Below are 22972 nucleotides of genomic sequence, written 5' to 3'. Positions count from 1 at the left end.
GCTTTTCCAACTGGATATTACGTCCTCCATTTTTTTCAGAAACATTCTTTCATTTTTTGGTTTGATCATTTTCTCTGCCTTTTTCTTGGTATATATAAATTTTAGTATTTGTACATTTTCTTAATCTAATACTAGACTACCTTCATTAAGACTTTATTTTCTTTTTATTGCTTCAGTCCTTTTGTGTTTTCATTCTACCTTCTAGAAAATTTGATCAACTTACTTTTCCAAGTCTTTGGAATGCTTTTTATTAGGTTTCCAATTTCTAAGATACTAAAAAAAAATCTACTTTTATACTTTTTCTTAATTAATGTCCAAAACATAACATATAGCTTAACCAATTAAGCTCTCTGTTGAATTTTGATACCAACAGTATGTCAGTTTCCTAAAAACGATGGGAAAATTCATTCTTTCTCTCCTCACTGGAAATGTTTAAATAGTACTCGAGTTGTATGTTGTCTATAGATTTTCAAATCTTGACATTCCCAAGCCTTAATAGTAACATAAATGTTTTTTTTTTTTTTAAAGAAATAAAAGATGACCCACAAAGAGAGGAAATTCTTAAGCTGCATTGGCTTTGGAAGACTCTCTTCACAGGGATAAGGTACTTTCATTGAGGTAAGTTCAACTTGGGGCAAGCTGGGAGCCAGCGAAAAGTAGCTGGTTTCTGCTATTTCTCCCAAGCCACCTGATAACTCTCTTTGATTCAGAAATTTGGGTGAGGAGGCATTCAAGAGGAAGAAAGAAAATGTGGGCCATGAGAAAAAGTGGGGAAATACCATCAATAGGTAGGATTTCTTTTAGCTGTATGAGTTCTTTTTCAGTAAGCTTCATATCCATGTTTTCCAGAAGAGGGCCCAGGTGGCTGATATTAACCTTTCCTCCTTAGGAAAAACAAAAAGGAACATGATTATGTATAGTTATTACAATAAAAACTGATAATAGAAAAGTACGTCTTGCATGTTTGTACTATTAATGCCATTTCTGATAAGAAGACTATAATTTACTTTTGACATTTCCAAGAATGCACACAAAATCAGGAGGAGCAGAGGAAATGGAACACATTTCCTTAACATCTATATTGATGACAAGCCTACAGAGGAAAGAAGTTCTTAAGGAGTTTATTGGACTTAATGGCAACTGGACCTGGAGACTACTTATCTATTACTTTGAATACTCTTAATAAACAGTAAGAAGTATTTATTTTATTGCCCAGGCTCCCAGATTGGTTGTGACAGTTGTTCTGGTGCTGAACAACTTTCCTAACTACAGTGAAGTGAAGCTAATCTACTTCAATTTTGTTGTGCATATCTAGAAAAATTCAAAGATAGTATGGTATTTCCTATGAAGATACAGGTATATACAGCATTTCTGTATAAAGTACAGGTATGGTGAAGAAGCAAAAATATAAAGAGGGAGACAAAAGTCAAAATCTATTTATCATGCAAAACCTGAAGATTTCAGACTAAAGCGCTGGCACATTATGATTTTGACTCACTTTTGAAAGACTTCACACCTTTCAGTAATCTATTCTTATGCACCTTTCCATCACCTGTTTAAAAAAAAGGCTTGGTTTATGACAGGGAAATTGATGAGGGAGTTAATAAAAATATACTTCATTTTTTATATTCAAAAAGAAAGACTCTTTAATGATTTGTCTTAGGACAGTTCATTCTATTTTACCTCCAAGTAGCAATAAAGTTAAAGAATTCCTAGATTCTTATTTGCTTTTTTTTTTTCATGCAGAAGTTTAAAATATTTGTAATGTCACTTTTTTCATTTGTTATTTCTGAGTTCTTGAGAGTAAAGATTTCTGCAATTGGTTAAAAAAGAATGTGTATGCATATATGTTTACGTGTGCATAGACAGAGACAGAGGGAAGAGAGAGAAGACAGAGGGAGTGCGTAAATTTTAAAGCACATGGGGCAAACTATAAACAAATGGTGAATCTGGGTAAAGGGCATGTGGGAGTTCTCTGTGCTAGTCTTAAAACTATTCTCAAACTTTTTGTGTAAGTTTGAAATTATGTCAAAATAAAAAGTTGAAATAATAGGAACAAAAAGTCCAACCATCTAAATACTATAATTATTTTTTAAACAATAAGTGGGTCGAAGAGAAAAAAATCAAAATAGAATTTTTAGGCTATTTAATAAAAATGACAATGAAAGCTACATATCTGAACCTATGAAATATGGCTAACACACAAAAAATGAAAACAAAATGAGCCAACCATTTAACCTTAAGAACTCTAAAAAAGAATGACAAAGTCCTGTTGTTGTTAGTTGCTGTTGAGTCGATTCTGACTCATGGTGATCCCATGTCCTAAAGACAGGAAAAGGAAGGAACTGACAAAAATTAAACCAGCAATTAATTAATCAAAAAGTAAAAGAATTGATAAATAAGTCTAAAAGTTGATTTGTTAGGGGGGAAATAAACAAGAACACAGACAAATGCTAAGAAGTAAAACTGAGAAAAAGATAAAACATAAATACAGCAAATCAGAAATGAGAATGGGAAAATAACTATAAACAGGAAATTTTTTTGAAAATTAAAAGAGAATATTTTGCCATACTCAATGTTCTAGGAAAATATAAACTACCAAAATTGGTTGGAGAAAGGCTAGAGTACTGAAACTGTTCAATTATCATGCTGCGTTATTTGACACATAAGAATTCACGGGTTCATGATAGTCTATCTGCATGGTGGATTACATTTTTATCAGAAAATTATTTGCTCACTTCTTCACGGCATATTTTTACCAGAAAGTTCAGGGACTTTCAAAACAAAATCTGTGTTAACAGTGACAGGGTTTCTTTATTTTAACTTTTATATAATTTCAGGCTTATATAAAGTGGCAAAAACAATACAAAGAATTCTCATATATCCTTCACCCAAATTTCCCAAATGTTAATATTTTACTGTATTTGTTTTATCGTCTTCCTATATGTGCATGTTATTTTTTTCTGAATGTTTGACAGTGAGTTGCAGACATGATGTCCTTTAACAGTTAAATACTTTAGCATATGTTTCCTAAAAAATATAATCTTCTATTTTATAACCACAGTACAGTTATCCAAGTCAGAAGGTTAAGATTGGGGTGGTAGGTACACCTATCTAATCTACAGAATTTATTCACATTCTACCATTAATGTCATTTATGGCAAAAATATGTTGCATTAAATTGTCATATGTCTCTTTATTCTTTAATCTGGGATAATTCCTCAGCCTTTGTCTTTTACAATTTTCACATCTTTGAAGAATACAAACCATGTATTTTGTAGCATATCCTTCAGTTTGGTTGGCAGGTTCTTTAATAATCCAGAACTCAAATTTTCTAATAATTTTTGGGCATTTTAAATTACAAAGCTTTAGAATTTCCCTCCCAGGCTTACAAAACTTAGCTGTTAGGGAGGTTCCAGCATCGTTCTTTAGGCTTACCACTAACTGGCAATGTTTTCAGCAGCTTTGCATATTCCATATCAGCAAGCTCGATCCCCATACTTCTCAGTACAGTGTCCAGGTTATTGACATCAATCTTTTCACCTTTAAAATGTTAAAAACAGTCCAAATTTTAGGTTGAATAACAAAAGTACAATGTAGCCCCCCCCCCATTCATTATGCAAAGTCTTTGATGGGGGTGGGAATTAGAACTTTTTCCTTCAATACTAAAAGGAAAAAGTTCTTTTTAAATTTTTGGAAAAATATAACATTGCACAAAATAAATTCAGTTCTATTATTGTTCAGTTAATCCATGTAGGTGGCTAATATAAATAATTTTATAAGAAAGTTTTACATGATTTTGATATAATTTCTGAAAATTTTAACAAAATCTTTCAAAAATTCCCCAGCCATTTACTGTGCCTGCCTAGAGCTTCAAGCAGGGAAGCTTTTTATTAGGAAGAAAAGCTTTACAGAATTCAGGGTTTCTTACTAAGATTTAGTCCTATAAGTATTTTTTGTATTGGTCTGTTTTGTTTCATTTTGCCAAATTTAAATTTACATGATCCAAGACTTTCCATTGGATATAACTGCAGGATATTGGGAAAACACTAGAGAAAAATAATTCATTGTAATGTCTTGGGAGCCTCAGTTTATTAGTAATTTACCACTAACCTGTGAAAGCTTTCACTTCATCCATCACCTTCTTCATGCCAACTTTCCCATCAACTGCAGGAGAACACCCATGTTACTAACAACACCAGTAATGATAATAACAATAATAGTAATGGTGCTAATAAGCAACACTTGTTGGACATTTAGTAATCATCATCTGCTCTAGAATTTTGTTCTATTTTATTCCCCTCAAAAAAAAAAAAAAAACTTTTTTCCACATTAGTATGAAACAAAAGATTTTAAATTCCACAAATACAACTAACTATGTTAACAACGTAACATTGAGTTTCTTTGCTTTAAGATATTAAAGCCTTCAGCCATAGAAGAATAATGTATAATGGAGGCCTTTCTACCGAGCTGCTTTTTAACATTTAGATCTTAGAAGATTCTCAATTATTTAGATAGGCTACTGGGGTAAAATTGAAAAAGCAGTATATACTGTATTTCAGTGTTTTAAGTTTGGAAAATTTCCATTCCACTGTCACAGGACCTGCCCTCTGTTTCTTCTGCCTACTTGTTTTTTTTTTCCCTCGCCGCCTTCCTGGGCCTTCAGTAGTCCTGGTGACATTCTCACTAATATATAGGATTCACAGTACAAGAAGCCACTAACGTAAATTGATGTGTCAAGAGACTGGATTCGTTCTTAAGTAAGTATTGCGTTCCTCTCAACGTTTTCTAAATGGCTTGATGCCCAGTAAGCGTTTTGAAGAGGCTCTTATACATAGTCTTACAGGCCTAAGTTTTAGAGGGTCCAGTAATGGTGATAATAAGCAACATTTATTGAACACTTACTATGTGCTAAGCGTTCTTCTAATTTAATCCTCAAAAAATTCTATAAAGTAGGTGCTAATAATGCACCCATTTCATAGATGAAGAAACTGAGGCATAGAAATATTAAGGTGACAGAGCTGTTAGGCAGAACAGCCATAATTCAAAACTCGGCAGTTTGGCTCCAGAGTCTTTGCCTTTAACTACTAAGCTACTCTGATTCTGAATGATATTCTAGATGCTCACCATTAACTGGCAGGCTCTGTATCAGATCTTTAAGTTCCTTTTCTGTGAGGCTCATCCCCATGTTTCCCAGAGCTGTGTCCAGTTTATCGACACCAATTTTCCCTCCTTAAAAAAGAGATGGCAAAATATATTAACTCTATAATGTTATAAAAATTTACCATCTATAGTATCACAATTTATGTCATTTTCAGCATGAAACCTAAAGTCAAATGAGTCTGTCCAAGCATGTAAAAAAGGATCAACAACAGAGTTAAAATAAGAGCTTTTTCTTGAGCCATGCTTGGGATCAAGTCTATACTGCATGCAATCTAAAGTAGATTGCATAGCCCTTTTGGGAATTGCAGTATAGGAGACGAAACAATTTCTTTCTTTCTTTTTTTTTTTTTTTACCGTGCTTCAGGTGAAGCTTTACAGAGCAAATTAGCTTCCCATTAAACAATGCACACATTATTTTGTGACATTGGCTGCCACCCAAGATTGTCAATACTCTCCTCTTCTCAACCTTGGATTCCCCATTTCCATTTGTTCAGCTTTCCTGTTCCCTCCTGCCTTCTTGTCCTTGCCCCTGGACTGGTATGCCCATTTAGTCTCCTATATGTGATTTTTTTTTTATGTGGTTGAACTATGTGTATTATTGTTTGTTTTATAAAAAGAAAACAAAAACTCTTTGCCATCAAGTGGATTCCAACTCATAGTGACCCTATAGGATGGAATAGAACTGCCCCATAGGATTTCCAAGGAGCTGCTGGTGGATTTCAACCGCCAACCTTTTGGTTAGCAGCTGTAGCTCTTAACCACTACACCACCAGTATGAACCTCAGGAATGACTTCGGTACTGAGTTAAAAGAGCGTCGGGGAGCCATACTCTGGGGGTGTCTCCAGTCTCTGTCAGACCAGTAAGTCTGGTCTTTTTTTGTGAGTTTTTATTTTGCTCAACATCTTTTTTCCAGCTCTGTCTGGGACCCTCTACTGTGATCCCTGTCAGAGCAGTCGATGGTGGTAGCTGGGCACCATCTAGTTGTGGTAGACTCAATCTCGTGGAGGCTGTGGTAGTTGTGGTCCCTAGTTCTTTGGACTAATCTCTCCCTTGTGTCTTTGGTTTTCTTCATTCTGCCTTGCTCCAGATAGGGTGGGACCAGTAGACGTATCTTAGATGGCCACTCATAAGTTTTTAAGACCCCAGACTCTGCTCACCAAAATAGGATGTAGAACATTTTCTTTATAAATTATGTTATGCAAATTGGGCTGGGTATTCCCTGAGACCATGGTCTCCAGCCCTCAGCCCAATAACTCAGTCCCTCTGTGAGCTAGGATGTGTCTGAGAAGATTCCATGACTTTGCCTTGGTCAAGTTGTGTTGACTTCCCCAGTATTGTGTGCTGTTTACCCTTCACCAAAGCTACCACTTATCTATTGTCTACTTACTGTGTTTCCCTTCCCAGCCCTCCCCTCCCTCTAACCAACAAAGATTGTTTCTTTCTGTGTGTAAACTTTTTTATGGGTTTTTACAATTGTGGTCTCATACAGTATTTGTCCTTTTTTTTGCGGGGGGGGAGGGGTAAGGATATGTTATTCTTTTTTATTGTGCTTTAGATGAAGCTTTATAGAACAAATTAGTTTCTCATTAAATAATTAATACACATGTAGTTTTGTGACATTGGTTGTCAGCCCCATGATGTGTCAACACTCTCCCCTCCTCGAGCTTGGGTTCCCCATTTCTGGCTTTCTTGTCCCCTCCTGCCTTCTTATCCTTGCCCTGGGTCAATGTGCCTATTTAGTCTCATTTGTTTTATGGACCTGTCTAATCTTTGGTTGAAGGGTGAACCTCAGAAGTGATTTCAGGACTGAGTTAAAAGGGTGTCCAGGAGCCATACTCTCGGGCTTTCTCTGTTCTCTGCCAGACCAGTAAGTCTGGTCTTTTTTTGGTAAGATTGAGTTTTGTTCTACATTTTTTCTCCAGCTCTGTCTGGGACCCTCTATTGTGATTCCTATCAGAGCAGTCGGTAGTGGAAGCCGGGCACCATTTAGTTGTGCTGGACTCAATTTTGCGGAGGCTGTGATAGTTGTGCTCCATTAGTCCTTTGGTCTAATCTTCCCCTTGTGTCTTTGGTTTTCTTCATTCTGCCTTGCTCCAGACAGGGTGTATACCAGTGGAGTATCTTAGATGGCTGCTCACGAGCTTTTAAGACCCCAGATGCTACTAACCGAAGTAGGATGTAGAACATTTTCTTTATAAATTATGTCATGCCAGTTGAGCCACATGTCCTCAGAGATCATGGTCCCGAGTCCTCAGCCCTCTATGGGGTTCTTTGAGCTTTCTGGATGGTTGGTTTTTCATTTTTTATGATATTAACATTAACAAAGTTTTCTGTCAGCAAATCTTCAATGATCCTTTCTGTGTTTTCCATTTTCTCCCTGTTCTGGAACTCTGATCACATGCAAATTTTTGCTTTTGATTGTATCCCACATCGTTCTCAGTGTTTCTTCATTCTTTTCTATGATTTTTCCTCAAACAAAGTGGTATCCAAGGAATTGTCTTCAATTTCACTGATTCTGCCTTCCACTGTTTCAAATTTGCTCCTAAAACCTTCTATTGCGCTGTCCATTTCTGAAATTGTGTTATCTTTTAGATTTCTAATTGCTGTTTTTGTATAATTTCTAGTTGTTTATTTTGTTCCCGTATTATTTTTCTGAATTCTTCCATTGCTTTGTCTGTTTTCCCTGATTTTGTCTATTTTTTCCCTATTTTTGTCTGCATTTTCCTTTATCTCTTAGGGACCCCTAAATATTAGAGTTTTGAATTCCCTACCAGGTAGTTACAGTGCCTTTTCTTCTACTGGAAGGTCAACTGGTGTTTTGTTTTGGTCGCTTTCTGGAGCCATCCTGTCATATTTTTTTGTATATGTTTTGATATTGTCTACTGTCTTCAGGACATTCAGGGATTATTTCATTCATTTATTGATTGCATATTTGTTTCATTCTGCTTTTTTGTTTTATTTGGTTATGTCTGAGCTGGCAGGCTAAATGTGCTTTGTTGCTTGCTCATCTGTGGGTGCAACACTTCTCACCACCTTGTCCAAGTAGACAGGGCTGGTCACTCAGCTATGGTGCAGCAGGGCAGGTCCAGTGGAGGGGGGAGGGATAGGGATGGGTCATTTGTGGCACATACTGGGGCTGATGGGGCAGGGCTGAGGGGCAGTGCAAGGTGGGGTCTAGTGGTCCACGCCTGTGTTGCTCAGGGGTGTGGTGCTCAGTGCGCAGTGCTGATAGGCAGGAGGGAAGGGAGAGGATGTGATGTGTGAAGTGGGTGTTTTGTCTCTTGTTGGGAGCTCTGTGAAGTTGCCTTCCTGTACTCCCTGTCTGCAGTCCTTGGTGGCTGAGGTCCAAGATGGTGAATCTGGGTGCCGGTGAGCTGGTGTGTCTCTGGCTGAGCAACCATGGCATGTTGGAAAGTGATGGAGGCCTCGTACATAAAAGAAGGATCGGGGATGGGAAAATGTGTATCCTTCACTACCCATTCTCTGTCTCCTGTTGGGAGCTACGTAAAGTTGCTTTCCTGTACTCCCTATCTGCATTCCTTGGTGGCTGTATTCCAAGATGTTGAATCCATGCCATGTTAGCTGGTAGGGGACCTCTACTTTGTAGCTCTCTTCGTTCTCTGTTCTCTGTCAGTTTCGTATTCCATTTGGTGCTTGATCAAGTTCTTTATCCCTTCATTTGACACCTAGGGTTCCAGAATTGACATTTGTATCTGTTTTGCTTAGTTTTTTGGGTCTTTGTTATAGAGGGGTGGCATGGTACTTCTGTCTATAGCACCATGTTGGCTCTGCCTCTGAAATCCAATTTTTTTTCTAACAATAAGGTCGTTGTTGTCACAGGTTGAATTTTCAGACTGGCTGAGTTTACTGTTAATTAAATTTCCTGACTAAAGCAAATCCTTCCCTTGATTTTTTTTGTGGTATAGATTTTGATTATTTCAAGCCCTGTTGAAACCTGAGAAATCCGAAAGGGTCATGGACTTTCCTCTAAAAATATAACATACAAAATTAAACGGTAAACTTTGAAGAGTGGCCTCTGGGGTCTTAAATGCTAGCAAGCAGCCATCTGAGATGCATCAATTGGTCTCAACCCACCTGGAGCAAAGGAGAATGAAGAACACCAAGGACACAAGGTGATTACGAGCCCAAGAGACAGAAAGGGCCACATGAACCAGAGGCTACAACATCCTGAGACCAGAAGAACTAGATGGTGCCCGGCTACAACTGATGACTCCCTGACGGGGAATGCAACAGAGAACCCCTCGGGGAGCAGGAGAGGAGTGGGATGCAGACCCCAAATTCTCATAAGACCAGACTTAATGGTCTGACTGAGACTAGAAGGACCCCTGTGGTCATGGCCCCCAGACCTTCTGTTGGCCCAGGACAGGAACCATTTCCAAAGCCAACTCTACAGACATGGATTGGACTGGACAATGGGTTGGAGAGGGATGCTGGTGAGGAGTGAGCTTTTTATATTAGGTGGACACTTGAGACTATGTTGGCATCTCCTGCCTGGAGGGGAGATGAGAGGGTGGAGGGGGCTAGAAACTGAAGAAATGGACATGAAAAGAGAGAGTAGAGGGAGAGAGCAGGCTGTCTCATTGGGGGAGAGTAATTGGGAGTGTGTAGCAAGGTGTATATGGGTTTTTGTGTGAGGGACTGACTTGATTTGTAAACTTTTGCTTAAAGCACAATAAAAATTATTTAAAAAAATTAAATGGTAAATTACAGAATATAATGCTTTATAGGAGAATCATAAAGATGGAGTCAACATATAAGATAGTAGTTGGGGTTTATAGTCAAATGTCTAGGAAACAGATTAAATGCACATCAGGAGGACTTCAAATTCATCTGTTTTTTCATTACGATTCTCTCTTACCTCTAAAAGTCTTCATACTTTCCAGCAATCTATTCTGATAAATCTTTCTATCAGCTGAAAGAAAACACAAAATCCAGGTCAAAGAGAAATCGGAATTGCTAAGACAGTACAAAGTCATCATTTCAGAAATACAGAAATAGAAACACAGAAAAATAGAAAGTTTTTAAATTTATATCAACTTCTATAAAAACATTATGAAATAGAGAACTGCCTTAATGTGGCCACTGTACTTTCTCTTTGGAATGTAAGGCAAATATCATTGTTATTGTACTCTACGAAAGCATTGTCTTTAAGTCCCATCCCTTTTTATTTTTCTCATTATGATTTCTTAGTATACCTCTATGTTTCTTTTTTCTTAAATTTCCTTGCTTAATTTTAAGTATCCCAATAGAATTAAGAATAATGGCAGCCATTTCTTAGCACTGATTCACAATGATGGGTGTGGTTCTTGATTTTGAAATGAAGAACTAAGTTAACACAGTAAGACTTCTCTGGAACCCTAGTGGCACAGTGGTTAGGAGCTCGGCTGCTAACCAAATGGTCGACAGTTCAAATCCACCAACTCCCCCTTAGAAACCTTATGGGGCAGTTCTACTCTGTTCTATAAGGTCACTATGAGTCAGGTAAAACTAAGTTACTATCATTTTTTTTTTTACAAGTTTTTTGTCCTCGAGTGTCAGGTGGTAACATACATTCTTACATATAAGCACATAAACCTACCTTTCTTTGAACGTTATATTATACTTTCTTAACAGCAGCAGTATTGATATTTGGAGCCGTTTACTTCTTTGTTGCAGGAGGCCACCCTTTGCACTGTAGGACTTACATTAATTCACGGCCTTTATCCACTACATGCCAGTAGCACCCCCTCCCTGCACCCCTATTTGTGAAAACCAAAAATGTCTTCAGACATTGCCAAATGTCCCCTCAGGAGCAAAACTGCCTCCAGTTGAGAACATTATTATATGAGTATTCGAAATGCTTACTGTCAAGTGTCAGCCTTTTCACCAACTCCAAGCATTCTTTATCTGTAAGTTCTATCCCCATGTTTTCCAGAACATTTTGTATGTCAGAGATATCAATGTCCTCTCCTTCAAATAGATAAAAATTATAAAATGTAAGTATTTTAAAATTACCTACAGATTTAAGATATAAAAATAAATAATCTTTTTCTATGTAGCACTTAAGGAGCCCTGCAGTCATTTTACAGTCACTATGGAGCCCTGGTGGCATAGTGGTTAAGGGCTTGGCTGCTAACCAAAAGGTCAGCAGTTCAAACCCACCAGCCACTCCTTGGAAACCCTATGGACAATTTTCCTCTGTCCTATATGGTCACTATGAATCGGAACCGACTTGATGGCTCCCAACAACAACAGGGTCATTATAAGTCAGATCCAACTTGATGGCAGTAGGTTTGGTTTGGTTTTTAGTGATGCAGTGGTAAAACGCTGGGCTGTTAATCAAGAGGTCAGAGGTCTGAGCCCACGAGCCCACTCCACAGGAGAAAGATGTGGCAGTTGGCTTCTGTAAAGATCACAGCCTTGGAAACCCTATGCGGCAGTTCTACTCTATCTACAGGGTTGCTTTGAGTCAGAATCAACCCCGTGGCAACAGGTTTTTTTTGGATGTAACATTGATCTCAGTTACTTGATCACAAATAAAGCTTCAGTGTAAACACATGTAAAAGGTATTATCTCATAATCATGTGGATAGGATAATATGGTGTTGAATAAATGTAGGGATATAAAGTGCCACTATAAATTAGACTATTTTAGTTGATTCAGTTATGGGATGGGATTGATATTAGTCTTTATTTAATTACTTATATCTTTATTGAAGCTTTACTTCATCCACTGAACTAACCTATACTTTGGTCATTTAAACTAAAAAAACCAACCTCACTGCTGTCAAGTCAATTCCAACTCGTAAAAAAAAAAAAATATATATATATAAAATGACCCTATAGGACAGAGTAGAACAGCCCCATAGGGTTTCCAAGGCTGTAAATCTTTACAGAAGCAGACTACCACGTCTTTCTCCCAGGGAGCAGCCAAGCATTTTAACCATTGCACCACCAGGGCTCCATTTATGCTCAGTAGTTGTGAAACATGTTATTTATAAACATTTTGTAGACTAACAGACTTGCTATGAAGATACTGCACTTAAGTACTGTTATTAAAATATAGTTAATCCACAATGCGGCTCTGGGAAATGAGATCTAGACCTTTCACTAATAAAAATAAAAAACATAGATAAGAAAAGAGTTATGATAAAAATATCACAAAATATAATTTAATATAATTATTTTTGTTCTTATATTTGAAGTATCTTGCCACTCACCTATAACAGCATTCACTTTATCCATTAGCTTATTGAGAACAATCTTCCCATTAACTATTAGAAAAAGCACAGTTAACAAAAATGATACACATTCAGAAAAAAGGTATAAAGTATTTATTTATAGATTCCTGTCAAAACCTACTCATTTTATTATATTTTCTAAAGCTGTATTTACTTTATAATTACTACATTAATTTTTTTTTAATTGTGCTTTTTTTTTTTTTTAGGTGAAAGTTTACCACGCAAATTAGTTTCTCAAAAATTTATACACAAATTGTTCCGTGACATTGATTGCAATTCCTGTATTGTGTCAGTACTCTTTCTCTTTCTCTTCCACCCCAGGTTCCCATGTCCATTCCTCCAGTTTTCCTGCCCCTTCCTGCCCTCTTGTCTTTGCTTTTGGGAAGGTATTGCCCATTTTGTTTCATGTACTTGCTTGAACTAAGAAGCACGCCCTTTACATGTGTCCTTGTCTGCTTTATAGATTTGGCAGTTCCTGTAGGGTCGCTATGAGTCGGAATCGACTCGACGGTGCTGGGTATTGGGTAATCCACAACATAAACAAAATGAATTTCATATTGTTTAAGCAGAAACAGGAGCCCTGGTGGCACAGCGATTAAGTGTTTCGCTGGTAACCAAAAGGTCGACAGTTCATATCCACCAGTTGCTCCTTGGAAACCCTATGGAGCAGTTCTACTCTGCTCTACAGGGGCACTATGACTTGGAATTGACTTGACAGCAACAGGTTTGTTTGTTTTTTAAGGAGAAATATGCTAAAAAATGTTAAACTAGTACAGAAAAAAATCTTTATGACTTGAGAATAAGGAACGATTTCTTAAAGAAAAATTATAAAGGAAAATGGTGAAAAATTTAACTATTAAAATTAAGAACCTCTGTTCAATAAAAGATGATAATTTAAGCAAAACGATAAGCCACAGACTCGCAGATGATATTTCTTGTATATATAAAACATAAAAATGATTAATATATAAAATACATAAAAAACTACAAGTTAATCAGCAAAATGCAAAAAAAACACAATAGAAAATAGGGAAAATATATGAAAAGGCACAAAAGAAGATGCCTAATAATAAAGATATGAAAAGATAATTAACCCCACTGGCAATCAAAAAATGCAATTTAAAACAATGACGAGCTAATATTTCATATCAATCATGTTAAAAAATAATTAATGTCTGACAGTATCAAATGTTGATGAAATAGAAAGCCTAGGGCTATAAATACTAGTCTGACAGCTTCTGTAGTAGAACAAGCCACAGAAGACAGGGGCCTGAAACACAGATAGCAGTAACAAACAGAGATAGATTAAATAACATTTTAGGATATGCTATCAAGTTTAATTGGGGCGGAGGAGGAGGGTAGAGAAAAGAGTAAAGGATGATTCCAGTTTTCAAGCCTGTCATGTGACTAGGTGACCAGAGAATATGAGTAGGAGTCTACTTAATTCCTTTTTGGCCATGTTAAATTTTGAAGCTTCCAGGGGCATCTAAATAGAGATATCTAGCAGACATTTGGAAACCCTGGTGGCATAACGGTTAAGTGCTACGGCTGCTAACCAAGAGATCAGCAGTTTGAATCCACCAGGTGCTCCTTGGAAACTCTATGGGGCAGTTCTACTCTGTCCTATAGGGTCACTATGAGTTGGAATCAACTCGATGGCAGTGGGTTTTTTTTTTTTTTTTTTGGTTTAGCAGACATTTAGATATATTCCCTTGAAGGTCCTGGCTGCTGGAATATATTATATATTCCAACGCTCACCATCAGCTGGAAGGTTTTCTGTCACATCTTCAAGTTCTTTTTCTGTGAGCTTAATTCCCAAGCTTCCAAGAACTTTGTTCAGGTCACTGACATTAACCATCACTCCTTAAAAAAACAGTAAATTAAAATGAGACAAATTAAATGACTTGAAAGCTTTAAAAATATAATCATATCCATACATTATTTTCTTTAATGGCAACTATTATCTTAGAAATGTAATGGAAAAACAAAGATAAAAATAAGATATATCTAGGACTGAAAAATTCAATAGCAGAGTTATAAATAAAACCTGTTTAAAGAAATCTTGATTTGGGGATAAGGGAACACAGCAAAAAAGTTCTTAAGACCTTTCTAACTGGAGCTGAAACAACTAATCTCATAGTTGTATGAAATAATACAGATGATTTTTGTCATCAAAACTCCCAGTTTACTTGTCACAAACTTCTAAAATAAATAATTCTTTGCAGTATATTATATACATAAATTTAAAATGTTTTCCCCCCGGTAAAGTTTGGGAAAATGCAAATCTTGATGCAAAAATACAATCAAGGGCATTATCTGATAAAATACAGATAACTTAAAAAGTGTAACTAAAGAATCAGTTTATAACATTAAGAATCTGGTGGTATAAATATGGACTTAAGAATTTCATATTTAAATTCTCACCTTTGAGAGACTTTACACCATCCAACACTCTATTCTGAAACACCTGTCCAGCAGCTATTAGAAAAGGCAAATTCATGTCAGAATGAAAATTATGTGGACATTCTCAAAAAAGTATTCTACATTTCATAATTCTAGAAAAATACTTTTTCATAATTCTTCCTGAAAATGTTACTTCATATGAAAATAAAAATAAAGGTATTAATGGCAAAATTTTTTTAAAGTGACAATATCTCCTTGATCTGTGCCACCTAGGGCAACTGTTGTGTTATCATCATCAGTCACAACTACCACCACCACGACCACCACCACCAACGTGAGAGCTACAATAATAGCATAATTGCTAACCTTTACTGAAGTTTCACCGTATACCAAGCACTTTGCAAAGTGCTTTATCTCATTTATTTTTATTCCTATTTTATAAATGAGGAAACTGAGGAATAGAGAGGTTAAGAAGTAGCTTGTCTAAGGTTACACAGCTGGTAAGTAGTGGAGTCAGGATTTGAATCCAAGTAGTCAGACTCAGAGCACTCGCTCTTAACCACTCTATGCTGTTATTCCTTATTTTTCTCTTTTCTCTTCTTTCCCATTAACAACTCTCGTTTTCCTTCCTTTCCTTGCTTATAATTAGGACTTTAAAATAAAGACAACTAATATTAAGTTATTTGCTTTACTTATGATTAAAAGTCTTGATGAGTTAAAAAGCAAAATTTAATTAACAGTTACATGGTTCCTACATAACCTAGAATTTTTTTTTTTTCCTAATAAAGTTCAGGAATTTCTAGAGGAAATTTCATAGGAAAGTTTTATAACTTCTCAAAAAAGCCAGAAATTCAGGCTCCATGAAAGGCCCAGTTGTTGTTCTTAGTGGCTGTTGAGTTGACTCCAACTCATAGTGACCTTATGTATAACAGAACCTTATAGCAGACCTTATGTATAACAGGCCTGAGTGGCAACTATATGGCTCACCATCAACTGGCAGGGTTTTCTCCAGCTCTGAACATTCCACATTTGTTAGCTCAATCCCCATGTTTCCCAGAACATTCTGAAGGTCACTGGCATCAACCTTTACTCCTTCGAAAAGACAAAAATACACACATTTGAGAATTTTAGGACCTACCTAATGATTCCAAATAATTAAATATTCATGCCTATAAAGAATCATATACAATTTGAGAACATGCAAGGGCAGACTGAAATATGTCCATCCATATAGACTCAATGGAGAACTCATTAAAAAAAAAATGCTATTCCTCTAGTTTTAGTGAAAAGTCAGATCTCCTAATTCTAAGGAAAAAAGAGAATAAATTTTGGTTGCATAACTGCCCAGTGGTTAGAACAACATAGGCAGCTAGTATAAAACATTCTGTTGTGAAATGTTTTTGATCTGAATCATGTGATTAAATGTTCACAGTGACAAGGACAATAATTTTATCTGTTTATTGTGCCTATTTAATTTTTGGGTAAACAATTCTCTAAAAAGTAAATCATATTCTTAGAAAAGAAATTTCAGAGTAAAACAACGTGTTAGCAAGACATAGCCCTTTGATTTTGTAGTTCAAACCTAAATTATCTAATGTCCAAGTATAGTAGATACAAATATTTCAACAATATTAATTTAAAATTCTACACTTTTTTAAAATCAGTAGTTGAGTAGTTAGAAAATATAAGTTAAAAATAATCTAGCATAAGTCTTGAGGATATCAGTTTCATGGCAGCTTTTTACTCACCTGAGAAACTTTTCATTCCATCCATCACCTTTTTCAGAGTGACTTTCCCATCAGCTATAAAATAAGGCAAAAATTACAGGGGCAGATATAAAGAATGATATGAAATACCAAAGGAATTTACCAACCTTCCAAGACTTGCTCTAGAATTTGCTTTATAATTTTATTTGATTTTTATCCCTTTCAAGATCATGGAGAATGATAAATAGTTCTAAATATTAAAACGATATAACATGATGTGACTTTGACATTCTGTCTTCCAAGTTACTGAATTACATACATGGCAGAAAAAGATGCTCTTTCTATGGAGCTAGTGTCCTTGCTAGGGTACCTTGGAGTACACTCTTCTATTTAAGATGCTAATGGACAGGACACAAAAGGGGTTCATATCATATACCAGTGTTTCAACTGGATTTTGGAGTTTATCTGCCCAATCATACACTCAATCTATACATAATTTATTCCTAGCATTTTCATAGTTACTTAAATTATTTACTGCTTTGTATCATATGTTTAAATTAAAAATCATTTTGAGAACAATCTACCAGACTGTATTGCTTAGCAATGGACTCTGTATACTGTAGAAGCTCAGCAGATTTAATTTAATGCAATGAATATGTACTAACTACTATGTGCTTGCCACTGTTTTCAACACCAATAATATAACAACGTTCAGTGAAGTGAAAAAAATACATAGTATATTTAAAGGTGGTAAGTGCTAGTGAGAAATGGATAGAAAATGCTGTGGGTGGGGTTGCTGCAATTTAAATAGGGAAGTTATGAAAGGTCTCACAGAGGCACCATTTGAGTAGCCTTAAAGGTGAGGGAGAGAGCCAGGTAGACATCTTGAAGAAGGGTGTTTCAGGTAGAAAAAGGCTTGAGATGGAAGTATGTTTGGTTTGTGTGTCTGGAGGTCACTGTGTCCAAAATGGACTGAACTAGGGGAAAGTAGTAGGAAAAGAAAATCAGAGGGTTGAGCAGATAATATAAGGCTACTAGGTCATGGACTCTGACTTTTACCCTGAGAAATATGGGAAGCTGTTGCATGTTTTGAGTGGAGGAATTCCATGATTTGATTTATATTTTAACAAGGTGACTCTGGATATTACGTGGAGGAATGACTAGAAAGCAGGGCAACTAGTTAGAAAGCTACCGAAATAATCCAGAAGTGCTATCATGGCTTGGACAAGGGAAGGAGTGTTGGAGGTGGTGAGAAGTGTCTATTCTGGATATATTCTAAAAGGAAAGCAAATGATTAGATATTGGGTGTGAGAAAAAGAAAGAAGTCAGGATGATGCCCAGGTTTTTTGGCCAAAGCATTGGGATGAATGGAGTTGACATTTACTGATATGGAAACGTCTGAGGGAAGAGAGCAGGTCTGGTGCAAAGATTAGACGTTTTGTTTTACGCATGTAAAATTTTGGATCCTATTAGACATCCATAAAGGCAGTTAATATGTGGTTCTGGAATTCAGAATAGAGGTCCAGACCAGAGATATACATAAACTGGGATCTGTCCATATAAAGACAGCATTTAAAGTTCTGAAGGTGTTTGAGATCACCAAGGAAGTGAGTGTAGACAGAGAAGAGGTCCAAAGACTGACTCATGGAGTATTTCAATAATGAGATGTTTGGGAGGTAAGAAATAATTAGGAAAGGAGACAAAGGTGGAGCAATGAGCAAGACAGAAGGAAAACAGGGGTGTGGTCCCTGGAGGAGTCCTTGTGGTGCAAATGCTTTGCTGCTAACCGAAAGTTTGGAGGTTTGAGCCCACCCAGAGGCACCTCAGAAGAAAGGCCTGGCTGGCAACCTACATCCAGAAGTGCTGACTGCTAATTGTTCACTGCTCATTTTTAGAAGAAAACAGAGAAAAGTCTGAAGTTGTCAAGGATTTCATTTTACTTGGATCCACAATCAACAGCCATGGAAGCAGCAGTTAAGAAATCAAAAGATGCACTGCATTGGATAAATCTGCTGCAAAGGATCTCTTTAAAGTGTTGAAAAGCAGGGATGTCACCTTGAAGATTAAGGTGTGCCTGACCCAAGCCATGGTATTTTCAATCACATCATATGCATGTGAAAGCTGGACAATGAATAAGGAAGACCGAAGAAGAACTGACGTCTTTGAATTGTGGTGTTGGCGAAAAATATTGAATATACCATGGACTGCCAAAAGAATGAACAAATCTGTCTTCGAAGATGTACAACCAGAATGCTCCCCTAGAAGCAAGGATGGCGAGGCTGTGTCTTACATACTTTGGACATGTTGTTAGGAGGGATCAGTCCCTGGAGAAGGACATCATCCTTGGCAAAGTACAGGGTCAGCAGAAAAGAGGAAGACCTTCAAGGAGGTGGATTGACACAGTGGCTGCAAAAATGAGCTTAAGCATAACAACGATTGTAAGGATGCCACAGGACTGGGCAGTGTTTCGTTCTGTTGTGCATGGGGTCACTATGAGTCGGAACCAACTCTAGGGCACTTACGGACAACAGTTTTGTCTCTGGGAATTACCCTCTCCTGAAAGGAGCTGCCTTGCCTAAAATTGACAATTTCCCCTCTTGGACAGCAGCTTTCATACAATGACTGGTTGATCTGGGGAACAAAGGCCAAGCCCCTGTAAGATCAGCTGAAGCTTCAGTTGCAATTGCACTGCAGTTCAGCTGCTTCTTCTGTCCAATTCTGCTTCCCTTTTCTCTGACAAGTACTGTCCTGAGAGCATTCTCCAACAAAACTCCTGCATACAAATTTCTGCCATACAGTCTGTTTCCTGGGATCAGACAAATAGTAAGCTACAAAGAAAACATGCCAACAAAAACCACATAACGTTCTTCATCAGTGTATGTACTGAAAAATGAACAAGGAAGTTGAAAAGGCCTCATTGTTTCCATCTTTCAAGTGGGATTTAAAGTCCCTGAGCATTAGCCTTGAATCATGGAGACTTGCCTAGGAATATGGGAAACCTAAAGTTTCTAGAGTAGGAGACACATGACATGCTTCCTAGAATTCCCACAGTGGTCTCCCGACTGTGGTAGCTTCCATCTATACTGAAGGAAGAGTCATATTCGTCGCTCCCTATCACCTTTTAACTTTCAATTTCAAATGGGTGGTAGAAATATGACCATCACTGTTTATTTAATTCTTGGTGGCATTTTAATAATTTTCCACTTTTTTTTTTTTATAATTTATTCTTTCTCTTTCTCATTCCATTTTATTTCCATCTCAGCTCACTGCCCTCTTCATTTTCTGCTTATTCTTTTTCCCAGCCCTGCCTGTGGGTCCTAGGGATTTTCTGGGACTTAGCCTCCATGGTGGAAAAAACTGCTGTCATGAAGTTGATGAAAATGACTAAAGGAAGGATTGATTCTTACTTTAAGTCTCTTCTTTTCCCTGTGAGCTTTTCTAAATAGTTCCTGATTCTAAATAATCATACTCAGGGTTTTTTATACAAAATCCCACAAGTTCCTGTCTTCCCGAGGAGCTCAGTAATGTTTTAATGCTTACCATCCACTGTCAAATTCTGCGTCAGATCTTTAAGCTCCTTTTCTGTGAGGCTCATGCCCATGTTTCCCAGAACTGTGTTCAGTTTATTGACATCAACAGTCCCTCCTTGAGAAAGAGACATATATATATATATATTTTATATATATATATATATAAGCAAAATTTGAGGACTCCAAAAAGTCAGAAAACTATTAATTTCTATGTATTATGATTATCATTTTCAGCATAAGGTCTGAAGCCCGAGGTTCCATAAATATAGTAAAAATTACAGAATCAGTAACAGACTTAGTAATTGAAACCTCTTCATATCATCTTGGTCTCAAAGAGTCATCTACATGGCTTCAAGTTTTAAAGGGGGTAGAATAACTGCATAGTCAATTCAATAGTGGAGATGACAAGTCCAATTTTGGGGGGGCAATAAATGTAGCTTGTTTTTGTTAATTGAATCTTTAGATAATTTCTACTAATGAACAAATTCCTTGAATAACTCAATCATTGCATTGTTTTCTGGTTTTGTTTTACATTTTTCATTTATATTTTTTCCCCTAAGTTCAAAATAATTTGCAAAGAATATGGGACTTGTACCCAAGAGATATGAAGATAAAGTAGTAAATTACAGACAGTTCTATGGAAGGAATGAGTATAAAATCTGTATGACCAATGACAGTATTAACAATTTAATGACTAGGGAATAGTACAAATGCCAAACTTGAAAGATCTCAGATCCACCTGCATTTCATTTCTCACTCACTTTTAAAAGACTTCACACCATCCATCAGCCTAGTTTGATAGATCTTTCCATCTGTTATAAGAAATAGCACAAATTAGGTCACAGATAAATTAAGTGGAGATCTCCGAAGATAATAGCTAGAATTTTAAAAAAGATATATTTGATTATATGTACTAGAAAATGTACAATTTACTCTAAGATAAAAGATAATAAAATAACAGAATTGAGAAGGTTTGTAACACAGACGCACCACCTACTCATGGGCAAGAGGGCCAGTTACTACCAACTCCCATGCTGAAACAAATATATTTTGTTTCCATTTCTCTTTTTCATTGATCTATTCCTTCACTTGTAGTACATTCTCCCCTCTTTCTGTTTCTCATAATCACAGATTAATTTCTGGCCTCTCAGTGGAATCAAAAGTTACAATATGAATTTTTTTCCCCTGATGGCAGTATTGATGATAGCTATATTCGTTAATTCCTATACTCTGTCCTATAGGGTCGTTATGAGTCGGAATCTACTCAACGGCAGTGGGTTTTTGGGTGGGTAAAAGAGATAGAACTTCTTAAGGCAGAAGAGGGTCATGCTCAATAGTCCTAGATACACATTTTTTCTTCCATGATGAAATAGAAATAATTTTAAAGCTTTTCAGATAAGCACAATACTGTTTCCTTAAACGCTATACTAACAGCTGAAATTCTCACCATCTATTGGCAGATTTTGCAGGAGCTTCGAGCACTCTTTTTCTGTGAGTTCTATCCCCATGTTTTTCAGAACATTTTTCACATCACTGTCATAAATCTGCCCTCCTTCAAAAGCATAAAATGGAAACAGATGAGAATTTAAAAAATGATCTAATTCCAAATGTGAAAAAAATTACATCAACCTGTTAAAATTAATTTCATTGCTCGATAGCATGACATGTCTAAATATACCATCAATAACATTCATGTAAATATATCCCTTTCCTAAACTCTAGTAAAATGACTCATAAAGGTCAGACAACACAGTTACAACAAAATGCGCTATCAACACACAAAAAAAGGAGGGCCGTATAATTCCCTAGTGAGCTAGGATTTTTATAGATGAATGATCCAGATAATTCTGTCAACAGATCAGACAGTTTCTGATCATCTTTAAATAATAAAAAAAATCATTTATATCTTTACCAAAGCTTTACCATTCATTGTTTTAATCTAGAATTTTGTTTTTCCCTCTAATATGGAACAAATGGTGATACATTAACATCAAATCCAAAAAACAAAGAACTTGCAAACAAGACATAGAACTGAAATTTTATGACTAAAACATAGATAATCCAAAGCCTAACTCTAAGAAGTTAGATAAAAAATACTTTATCAAGCAAAAGGTAGAATGATAAACAAGGAAATAAAAAATTCTTTAAAATATATTTTTGAGAAAAATTTGTACTCTTAGATTTGTATTCTCACCCATAAGAGTTTTCAATCCATCCATCAGTTTATCAAGATCAATCTTCCCATTAGCTATAAAGAAAATGTAAAAATAAGAATCATAAAATGATGCAAACTCAGAAGAATGAAGTATGAAGCCCCTATAGTGTAAAAGCCCACTTTTTCCTACTGTGCCCTTTGTCAACCTTCAATTTACAAATCCTGGATTTCAGGGATTCTATAATAGTAAGATGTTCTCTATCTCATAGTTTAAGGATTGGCAAACAATGGCCAAATCTATAAATAAAGTTTTACTGGGCCTCAGCCAAGCTCATTCATTTGTGTATTGTCTGGCTGATTTTGTGCTACAACAGCAGAATTGAGTAGTTATGACAGAGCCATCTGGTCTGCTATACCCTAAAATATTTACTATATGGCCCTTCACAGAGACATTCCCCAAATCTGCCCTGGATGATGGAGTTTACTCAGAGACACTATACTCTTTCTAGTTGTTGACAGTCACCTTGCTTTATAAACACGAGAGAAAACAGTATTGATTCTGGTCATACTCTACGACCATCTCCCCTTAATTATGGTATAGCAATGAAGCCTACCTATCATGATAAAAATAAAACAGTAAATGATAATACTTTTACTAATCTTTCATATACACAGGTATGTATGTGTGCATGTATGTTTATATATATATATATATATATATATATATCCCTGGTGGCATAGTAGTTAAGAGCTTGGCTGCTAACCAAAAGGTCA

At 36.3% G+C, this 22972-nt stretch overlaps 1 protein-coding gene across 1 annotated transcript in view; it reads right to left on the bottom strand.

Annotated features, from left to right (window-relative positions):
- EFCAB3 (EF-hand calcium binding domain 3) overlaps positions 1–22972 on the bottom strand; it is a 573675-nt gene that overhangs the window by 196423 nt on the left and 354280 nt on the right. Inside the window, exons 99-114 of the mRNA XM_049861611.1 lie at positions 22238–22291; positions 21491–21595; positions 20805–20855; positions 20054–20158; positions 16556–16609; positions 15795–15899; positions 14829–14882; positions 14163–14267; positions 12384–12437; positions 11030–11134; positions 10044–10097; positions 5128–5232; positions 4114–4167; positions 3439–3543; positions 1499–1552; positions 780–884 (exon numbers count right to left, since the gene is read on the bottom strand). Of these exons, the coding sequence (XP_049717568.1) occupies positions 780–884; positions 1499–1552; positions 3439–3543; positions 4114–4167; positions 5128–5232; positions 10044–10097; positions 11030–11134; positions 12384–12437; positions 14163–14267; positions 14829–14882; positions 15795–15899; positions 16556–16609; positions 20054–20158; positions 20805–20855; positions 21491–21595; positions 22238–22291 (1269 nt within the window). The remainder of the gene's footprint in view (positions 1–779; positions 885–1498; positions 1553–3438; positions 3544–4113; positions 4168–5127; positions 5233–10043; positions 10098–11029; positions 11135–12383; positions 12438–14162; positions 14268–14828; positions 14883–15794; positions 15900–16555; positions 16610–20053; positions 20159–20804; positions 20856–21490; positions 21596–22237; positions 22292–22972) is intronic.

The sequence above is a fragment of the Elephas maximus genome, chromosome 19 (assembly GCF_024166365.1).
Source record: "Elephas maximus indicus isolate mEleMax1 chromosome 19, mEleMax1 primary haplotype, whole genome shotgun sequence".
Lineage (NCBI taxonomy): Eukaryota > Metazoa > Chordata > Mammalia > Proboscidea > Elephantidae > Elephas > Elephas maximus.
Note: the sequence above shows the minus strand (reverse complement) of the source record. Positions and strands in the feature narration are given on the sequence as shown.